The sequence below is a fragment of the Grammomys surdaster genome, unplaced genomic scaffold (assembly GCF_004785775.1).
Source record: "Grammomys surdaster isolate TR1022 unplaced genomic scaffold, NIH_TR_1.0 125231, whole genome shotgun sequence".
NCBI classification, from domain to species: domain Eukaryota; kingdom Metazoa; phylum Chordata; class Mammalia; order Rodentia; family Muridae; genus Grammomys; species Grammomys surdaster.
In genome coordinates this window covers 797,258-807,590 of record NW_021620120.1, presented here as the reverse complement: position 1 = coordinate 807,590, position 10,333 = coordinate 797,258, and the positions used below count along the sequence as shown (strand labels likewise).

General features: G+C 39.5%; 1 protein-coding gene and 1 pseudogene across 1 annotated transcript; one reads left to right on the top strand and one right to left on the bottom strand.

Moving 5' to 3' along the window:
* Positions 1–3,886: 3,886 nt before the first annotated feature.
* On the top strand, positions 3,887–5,570 carry LOC114637254 (annotated as a pseudogene).
* A 1,433-nt stretch (positions 5,571–7,003) lies between these two features.
* LOC114637229 (olfactory receptor 1361-like) lies at positions 7,004–7,933 on the bottom strand. Its single transcript, XM_028785454.1, has one exon. It carries the CDS (start codon positions 7,931–7,933, stop codon positions 7,004–7,006), a length of 930 nt encoding a protein of 309 aa, XP_028641287.1.
* Positions 7,934–10,333: the final 2,400 nt, after the last annotated feature.

The following is a 10,333-nucleotide window of genomic DNA, read 5'->3' as shown; positions in this document are numbered from 1 at the left end:
CTCTCTCTCTCTCTCTCTCTCTCTCTGCATTCAAATAAATATATTTAAATTAGAGTGATATATATTCAAATCTTTGCAATTCCTACACCATACAAACGTTGGGTGGAATTAAAATGGTCCATCATTTTAGCCACTCATTACTATCATAAGTGACTGGTAGAAAAAACAATGTTCCTAATGAATTTACTAGTAAATATAAAATACATATGGAGTCTTAGAATGATATTATTTCCATTAATTTCCAAGTAATACTGCTCTGCTCTTTAAACCCATCTGGTATTATTGTTTACTCTTTCTAATGCTCTAGTCCCTCCAATGCCTCCCATGTTATTTGAAAGTCAAACACCACCATCCAGGGCAGATCAGGCTTGCCTGCCCCTCTCCCATATCCCACAGCCTGCCTGTCTCCTGGGAAGTCTGCCTTAACTAGGGACACAGACTCCCTGTCTTCCAGGAGGTCTGTCACAACCAGGTACACAGGTGAAACCCCTGCCCCAATACCTGCCCCAGCTGGGACTCCCAGAGATCTCAGCATATGCACCACCCTGAACTGGTCTCACTTTTAGTTTACATCCAAATCCTGTGAGTGGGCAGAAAAGGGTGGGGTAGCCTAGGCTGACAGGCAGGTTGTTGCCAGGCTTTCACAACCTGCAGAGGAATATTGCCTGCAAGGTAGGGCCAGATATGTGCCTTCTTGGAGCACTCTATCAGACTGCCTATGATGGATCAGATTGCATCACCCTGAATGAGGAGCTGAACTCCTGGACTTCAGCAGACATGGTAGCTCAGATCACCAAGCTCAAGTTATAGTCAGATGGTAAAGCAGAGTACTTCTGGGCCTATATGGAGGGAGAATGCCTGGAGCTGCTCCAAAAATTCCTGCAGAATGGAAAGGAGACTCTGCAGTGAGCAGGTGTGAGGAACAACTAGGAACCACTTTTAATAAGTAAAGATATCACCCCAAGCTAATTCTGCTTATGAGTGTATGATGTAGGTGTTGTTGTGTATAATGTAGCTATGTTTTAAGCGTATGTGTGCATGTGTGTATACAATTGTATGTGTGTGTATGTGTGTATGCATGTATGTATGTGTGCTTGTGTGCATTTATGTGTATGTATGTGGGTATGTGTGTGTAGGTATGCACAAGCCAGGGGTCAGGGAGGTGTGCCTTCTTCTGTCATTTCTACATTTTCTTGAGATGGGATCTAACCACTTTGGTTAGAACAGCTAGTGATTAAACTCCAGGGATCCTCCTATTTCTGCCTCCCTCGTACTAGAATTACAGACATGAACCAACCACATGCAAACAGACTCCAAACTCACAATTTAAACAATTTCAATCTAAATCCCAAATAATTAAATCTTAAGAGATCAAAATTCCAAAATTAGAAATCTGGGAAAACTTTTTTTTTAATTCACGCCAAGACATTTACTTACATTTTAAAGGGGTGTTTACTTAAAGTGCATAAAAGAAGCATATCAAAGAAAAGTGCATATCAAAGAAGCTACTTTATCCCATAAAGTAAGTAATTGCATACATATTTGCATACACAAGCACTAGGGTACACTAATGAAAGTCACACTGATGTAGTTTCATCAGCAGCATGAACTGGAAAGCAGTATAACAAACAAATGTTCACCTTGCCTGAGTGTCTGTGCTGACAACCTACTGTGCATGGAAACATGGGAAATAAAGGACATAATCAAAGTAGAAGGTCCCTACTGAGAACAGACCATCTAGGAGGCTCCTTCATATCTTTGCAGGTTTTCAAATCCTTTCCTGAGTCTGAAGTCCTAGTTCTAGTAGCTTCCTATGGGCTAGGATTAAGGCTTTTCATAGACTTTTATGGCCCTGCTACCTTCCAGACTCCTTGCCCACTGTTTTTTCCCACGGGTGAAAGAAGCAGCAGTTACACTAAACCTGCCAGTACATATGATTGGATATGATTCCCTAGTATGGAATAGAGTAGACAGGAGCCCATGGGGAAACACAGGCAGCTCATAACTCCTTCTTTACCCCATCATATTGGTTCTGATCAAGTCTCATTTGTTCTACCAATGACAGGAATATGATTAAGGTCCTGATGATTCTCTAACCTTCTTGAAAGATAAGAACTGGCAGGGCCTAACCTGTGCTTGGACAGATAGATTCTTAGGTTATGGGCGCTCTAAAAATTGGAACATTTTGAGTTGAGTTCTTTAGACTATCATCACTCCCAAGGAATAGTCTGAATATCTTGTATTCCACAGTATAAAAGTACTCTCTTATGTTTATTACAGGATGTGTTCAGATCTCTCATTCTCTACTATGAATCTAAGTCCCCCTGTTTCTCTTTCTTCAGTTGACATCTCATTCTGTCCCCTGTCAGCACAATGTGATGAAGTGACCAGCCCAGGCCAACCCTGAGGACTGAGTCTGTTGCCCATACCTGTATATCTTTCCTGTCTCACCTGTAACATAGGGGGATCTGGGACTTCTTCATCCCTTGTGGAACTTTAGGATTCCATGAGCAGCTTTTTACTTCTCTATTGAAAATAGATGTAGATATAGCTTTTTTTGGTTTTATACCTTCTGAATATAATATTTTGTTGGTGTTATTAAAAGAGGAAGATTCGTAAATTTGAAAGGAAATAAAACATTAAAACTAACACAAACACCATAAACCTCAGAAATTCACTGAGTCTATTGTGCGTGGGTCAGGAGAGGCTAGAGAGCAGACTGCTGCTGGAATTTGTCAGTAATGCATTTTTATGGGCTTGGATGTAGTCATCTCCTCTACACTTGATCTACAATAGAATGAGACAGATTTGAAATGTCATGCCACGTGAGTTATATGTATTGTCTTAAACATTGACGAAACTGCCTAGGGAATGACTAGGATTTCACTATGTGCCCTTTCCTCCATTGGAATGGCAATGTAAATTCTGTGCCATTGTATGTTGAAAGTGTGTAATTTGCTTTATGCTTTTGAATTTATAGTGGGTTACTAATAAGATATTGTGTCAAGTCTCAGAAGAGACTTTGGACATGGGAATTTTAAACTATATCAAGACTGTGATCGTCTATAGAGACTTTTGAAATTAAACTAAATGCATTTTGCAATATGATATGGCCACAAGGCTATGGGCTCCATAGAATGTGGTTTGAATAAGAATGGCCACAAATGATGAACTATTTGAATATTCATGTTTAGATGTTAGTACTTGATAGGATTCTTCACCTAAGTAATAGATTGAATTGAGCCCAATTAAAGTATAAAGGCAGGTTTATGGGAAGCAGTTCTCAGGTGGGTTCACTGGATTCACAGGAAGAGGTCAGATGGGTTCACTGGGTACACAGGAGGAGTTCAGTGAAGTCTCATAGCTTGGTCAGGTGTTGGCATTGCATACTTTTAATTCTAGCGCTTGGGAAATAGAGCTGGGTGGATCTCCAAGTACATAGCTATCTTCCTCTACAGACAAAGTTCCAAGATAGCCAGGGCTACAAGGAAAATTCCTATCTTGAATAGAAGATGGAATAGAAAGAGGAGGATGAGGAATAAGAGGAAGAGAAGACAGGAAAGAAAGAAGGAAGAATAAAAAAGAAGAAGAACAAGAAGAGCAAGAAGGAGTAGATGGAAGAGGAGAAGAGAAAAGAAGAGAAGAAAAAGAATTATCACGGATTTGGGGATAGGGGGTACTGCTGGGAGTTTAATAATAAAGACATAGAGATATCTGTATACTATAAGTTGTTAGCCTTTTTTCTGGGGGCAGTTTCCTGAGCTACTGATCCCAGCTCAACCCTACTCCCCTGCCTCCTCCTCTCTAACATTTAGCTCTCAGTCTGCCTCCCTGTTCTGCTACTCCCGCAGCTTCAGCTTCCAGCTCTTTTTATTGTGGCACAGCAATGGCCAACAAGGAAAGACATACACAAATGTGCAGTAAATGGTATTCACATGTTGGTGGCAACCAACTACTGTCTAATTGTACTTAAAGTCCACTCATCAGCAGGAAAGTCATACTTTGTACTGGAAACCTAGTCAGCTTCCTAGGGCTAGACAGGTCATGGACCTTAGTAAAGAATCTACTGTGACCCATTGCTTAACCTTACTGCTTTCTAAATCCTTATACCCACAGATATGTGTAGCTATGACTGTTCATCAAAGAAGCCTCTTTTTACAGCAAATGAAGACTATTAGTTAGGGTTTCCAATGCTATGAAGAGACATCATGACCAAGGTGAATCATATAAAACACAACATTTAACTAAGGCTAGCTTACAAGTTCAGAGATTCAGTCCACTGTCATGGTAGGAAGCATAGCAGAATCCAGAGAAATACGGTGTCTGAGAGTTCTACATCTTGTTCTGAATGCAAACCAAAGCTGTCTCATGGGAAGCTAGAAGGAGAGTCTCAAAGCCAGCCACACAGTGATATAGTTCCTCCAGCAAGGCCACACTACTCTAACAAGGCCAGTCCCTGAACCAAGAACATTCAAACGATGACAGAGATCATCACAGAAATACCACAATTGCACATAGAATAGAAATCAACTGATCACAGGGATCTCAGCTCCAATGGATACATTTACATCAGAGCTCCTGTCCCTATGGTTCAGCAAGCATTTATAAGGAGGTGAAAAGATTGTAAGAGCCAGAATACCAGGTGGTCTATTCTGAAAAGGTCTCCACTAGAAATGGCTTCATAAACAAGACAGGAATGGGGACAATATCAACAAGTGAGGGGGAAATTTGTGTGGGTTCCCACCACTAGAAAAAGAATTATGGGAAGCTGATAACTGTTGAAGGAAGAAGAATTAGAGCCTCCCATGAATAAATCCACTCATTGGTTTTCCACTGCAGGGTGGTCAGCACGGAAACTATATATACAAAAAAAAAAAAACAAAAAGAGACTCAGCAGATTTTATATATATTGTGTATAAACATACATACATACTTACACATATAAATACATATGTATGCATGTAACTATAATAATCATATAAAAAATAATTATCAAGTTGATCTCTATCTTGAAATCTGTCACCTTCTATGATACTCACACCTGATCAAGCCAGAATGGTGCCTGTGGCTTGTGCTCACAGTCTGGCATCATGGTAGATAGACTAGTTGTTTTTCTGATGTCTCAGCTAAGGTTCTGTGGCCCCAACCTAATTGAACACTTTTACTGTGATTTCTCACTCACGATGGTTCTGGCTTGCTCAGATACTGGACTTGTCCAGGTAACTACTTTTGTTCTCTTTGTGTCTTTTGTTCTGATTGTCCCCTTTGCGCTAGTTCCAATCTTCTATGCTCAGATTGTGGTGACTGTGCTGAGAGTTCCATCTGGGACCAGAAGGACCAAGACCTCCACATGTTCTTCTCACATAGCTGTGGTGTCCCACATTCTACGGAACACTCATGGTCTTGTACACTGTGCCCTCTGCTGTCCATTCCCAGCTCCTCTCCAGGGTAATTGCCCTGCTCTACACAGTGGTCACCCCCATCTTCAACTCTGTCATCTATACCTTGAGGACCAGAAGGTCCAGCACCCACTAAGAAGGTTTCTCTACTGCAAATCAACTGAAATGTGACCTAAGATAGAGGGTAGTCAAGATTTCTGTTTAACTGTCAGTGTCTTGATTGAAAAGTCACCCACAATGGGCTGCAGATAGAGTTATTATATTCTTTCTCAGAATTCCACTTTAGGTCTTAAGAGCTTTGCCCAGGGGAAGATGATAGTTAAACAATTTTCAGATGTTGGTTTAAAAGATTATGTAAATTACTGTGAGTTGTTTACTGCATACAACACAAATAGTGCTCAGGTTTGATAATCACACAGTGAAGACATGTACTTGATTGCTACTCTGTAACCCATTGCTGTATGTGGCACTTGTGTCAATGATTAATGAAAAGAAAATTATAGAAACAAGACACCAACACAAACACATATCTAGAACAGTGTTCATGTATGTTGCTGCAGTATGACATTTGAACAGCTCTTTCCTATTGTGTGTATTTGGTTTGAACATGCAAATTTAATGGTGGAACTTGTAATTTTATTTTCCACAAAATGATTTATCATAAGTAATTTTATAAATATACACACAATAACAACAATAATAAATTATTTTAAAAGGAATACTGCAGTATACTCTCCATTAAAGGATAGAATAAAATTATATTCTTTCTCATCCTGCTCTTATTGACCTGGGTTATTGTCAGACTCACCAGCTTCCTGACTTCTTACTTGTGATTTAACTTCTGTGGACACTAAAGCTCCCTTTAACATGATTTGTCGGTGGTATCTAGATTCAGCTGGAGAAAGATATTTTAAAAAGATAGGAATACTTTAATTCACTAGATCTCCAGAACAGGAGATGCAATAAAACCTTTAAGGCTATCAGGGGCTGTTGTTATTAAACAACTGGTAAAAATTCTTAAAATTATCACATGATTGCAGTGATTGCAGTGGATATTCCTGCATCAGGAGTAAGAGTATAAGAGGAAAAATTAACGAATAACAAACCCAACATAGTACTCTTCCAATAAATTACTTTATTTGGTACTTGTCTTGTTGCTGTGACAAAACACATGACAAGCAATTTAAGAATGAAAGTTTCATTTTATTCATGGTTTGAAGAATACAATACATCAGAATGAGAAAAGCAAGGCAGGAGGGTGGGGTGAAGGGTTACATTGTATCTGTGGTCAACAATCTAAAACAGATGAATAATGATAATAAGCTAGGTTTGTAATCTTTCCATTATCAGTCTAGGATAATTCTATGGAACAGATGGTGCTATACACATTCAAATAGATCTTTCTATCCCAGTGAAATCTCTCCAGAGATACCTTCACAGAAATGCCCAAAGTATTGTGTTCAGGGAGATTCTAAATCCAGTCAAGTTAACAATGAAGATTAGCCAGAGCCATCATGTAATTTTCACTTGATCCATGGTGTTAACTGACTCACTTTGCATGTGTGGTAGTGATGCAGATTGTGATCATTCCTGAATGATGATCCTTAGTCCTGAGACTTCTCAATGTTCAGAATCCTTCTCAATGAACTCTTAACATCCTTATTTCTCAGACTATAAATGAAGGGGTTCAGAGTGGGAGTTACCAGAGTATACATGACAGCAGCTACCACCTCCCCAGAGGAGTGAGAACTAGATGGGGGCTTCAGGTAGGTGGCAAAGACAGTACTGTAGAAAAGGAGAACTACAGAGAGGTGGGAACTACATGTGGCCAAGGCTTTCCTTTTCCCCTGTGCTGATGGAACCCTAGCCACAGCATAAAAAATACAACCATAAGAACTTACAATGCAGAGAAGTGCACTGATTCCTAAAACTGCTGACAAAGCTATCAACAAGAACCTATTGAAGAGAGTATCAGAGCAAGACAGCCGTAAGAGAGGCCTAGAATCACAGAAAAAATGAGGAATCTCTTGATTGGAATGAAAAGATAGTTGAGAGAGGAACAAGGTATAGACCAGAGATGCACAATGAGCTACTCCCCAGGACCCACAGGCCAGAACCCCACATCTACAAGGAGTCATGAGAAGTGGATACCGAAGTGGGTGGCAGATAGCAGCATAGCGGTCAATTGCCATGACTGCTAGAAGCAAGTTATCCATGTCTGCAAAAACACCAAACAAGCACATCTGAGTCAGGCATCCAAAGAATGAGATAGATCCATCTCCAGTCCATAATGCCTCTAGCATTTTAGGGGCTGTGGTAGTGATGAAACAAAGGTCCACGAGTGAGAGCTGACTAAGGAAGAAATACATGGGTATGTGGAGGTGGACATCAGCACCAATAGCTAACAGAAGTAGCAGGTTCCCCAAAAATCCAAGCAAGTAGAGACATAGGAAGAGGCTAAAGAGGGGCTGCCATTTCTCTGGGTCACTAGACAGTCCCAAGAGGATAAAACTAGGAGCCTGACTGCAGTTCATTATGGGTCTTGTATTTCAAACAGAAATTGGTATGAAGACAGTTCTTTCACTGAAGTCAACAATTGGCATCAACCCAGACCGACCCCTTGGCAATGGGTCTCCCTCATGGCATAAATTGAGCAATGGAAACTAGAATAGTAAAGGGCGTGACAAGACTTCAAGTTTATTAAAAATGTCTCCCTAGGGAGACAAAAGACAATTTGTTGAGTGTTTTTCTGGAATTCTCTAGGTGAAAGCTATGCTATTTAACCATTGTGTTACTTGATTGAATAACCCCTTTCCTGTGAATCTGTTTGACTGTGATTCCTTTGAAGGCAGAGACTCTATCTTAGTATGTAGCTTCCTGCTTTTCTCACCATTGGATTTCAATGAATATTCCAGTTCATTCATAGAGTCACCCCTCAGGTTGCAGATCCAGCAGACAAAGTACAGTACTGCTGTTTTACTGAGTGACTTATTGTGACCACTGTTTCCTCAAATAATGTGTTGTCCACAGTGCTGTGATGAGACTTCCTTCAAATAATAAAATCATGTTACTTCTTTGCTTAGAAAAATTTACTTGGTAACCAAAATTTGTATGAAACCTTATAAGTCCTTGAGTTTATAAGGTATTTTGACCTGGGGATGCCTCACCATCTCAATCATGCCTCACTGTCCATAATCAATGAGTTTTGGGCAGGCAACATTCACATTTCTCAGTATGAATTTTCTTAGTCAGCTTCTGTTGCTAGCATAATATTACAAAGTAATTAATGAAAAAAGATTCATTTTGGATCAAAGGTCAAGTAAAAGATAAAAGAACACCCCCACCCCCCGGACTTTGAGAAAGCAGAGCACAACATTTAGAACAATGTGGGAAGTGTGTGTTTGTGACTTCTGGTAACTTTGCTTAAGCCACTAGTGTGTAATCATTGTGTTTTTACCTAATCCAAAGACAACCAAAAGTTCCACCACAGTCAGACTCAGTTTCCCCCATCTCACTACCTCACTGAGCTGTGATATGACTGAGAGATAATACATGATTTCAAACAGGAGGGTTTATCTGTGCAACTCAGTTTCTTTCCTAGAAAGTTTTATGCTTCCTTGATTGGCAGATCTGCCTTGCACCATCATAGATTACCACATTTGTGCTATCCAGTATGTTACCATATATATTTTGTTTAAATATTTAGTAAAGTTTTAAGTTAGCATCTGCTTCCTTCGCAAGGAATTGAGACATAGTAGGAGAAAGCAAAGCAGAATCTAATTTTCTTCTTCAAGTAATGCCTAGTGCTTGACATTACAAAAAAAGTCAAATAAGAAGTGGGCACTTCTTGCATTGTACCTTCTGTGGTTCACATTAATATTTCAGGATAGAACCACATTTCCTCCAAACAATGTCCTACTGGTGTGAATTGAACACATGATGCATCCATGTCCTTCATTCTCACATATGTAAACAATGTTATAACATTATTCTCCACAAAATCTTCCTCATTTCAGCCCCCTTTTCACCTTTTCTTACCTTACTGGACATTTTCCCATCAATTCAATCAAAGTTCATTGCATCAAGAGAATAGCTGGATAGATTCATTGTACTCTAATGACTATAATTCAAGCTGCAAACATTTCAGTTTTGCCTTGACTCTTTTGGTCAAATACCTCTAGTGTTTCTTATATCCCATTAATTACATATATTGTTCTGTGCCTGGTTATTGGGAACTCATAGGTGTGCCTCTGCCCACCTGTCCCAGCCCTAGCTAGGCAGTCTTATCTTTGTGGCTGGTCACCCAAAGTTTTTCTAGTTCTTGCTCCAGATATTATGCACTCTTGTTAACATTAATCACCATAGATCTTTTCACCTCGGTAACTTCATCTTTAGTCAAATTTGACAGGGCTGCAAAACTATGTTATAATTTTATCTTCTTGTCCACTTTTAAACTGTTATTGAATACTTTACCTTTTATTATCTTACATCTTCTTAAATTAAAACACAGGATGATCTGGTGCTTAGGTTGATATTGTCTGAATGAGTTTTCTGGTTTCTGTGACAAAATTTTTTTCTTCTTGGTTAAATGTGAATTTCCTGAGGGTAGAGGCCATAATTTCTGTTTTTTAAAAAAGGTCACAGAATAGATGAATTGTATAATGATTGAAACTGGTCTTCAGAATAAGATGTTACTCTGGAGGTTCCCGCCCTAGGGGCTGGTCAAGGACAGTCAGAATTAGAAAAACAAGACTTTTTTCTGAGGAAAATAATGGCTTTGAAAACCCACAAAGGAAATGAAAGAATATCTTAAGAGTGTGGAGAAAAATATATGATGTACTAGTAATATGTAGCCTGACAGAGAGGGTGCTCCAACACTTTGTCCAATCTCTCTCTCTCTCTCTCTCTCTCTCTCTCTCTCTCTCTCTCTCTCT

Coding starts and splice junctions, on each gene's coding strand:
- LOC114637229 (XM_028785454.1), bottom strand. CDS start 7,933: ATGAACTGCAGTCAGGCTCCTAGTTTTATCCTCTTGGGACTGTCTAGT.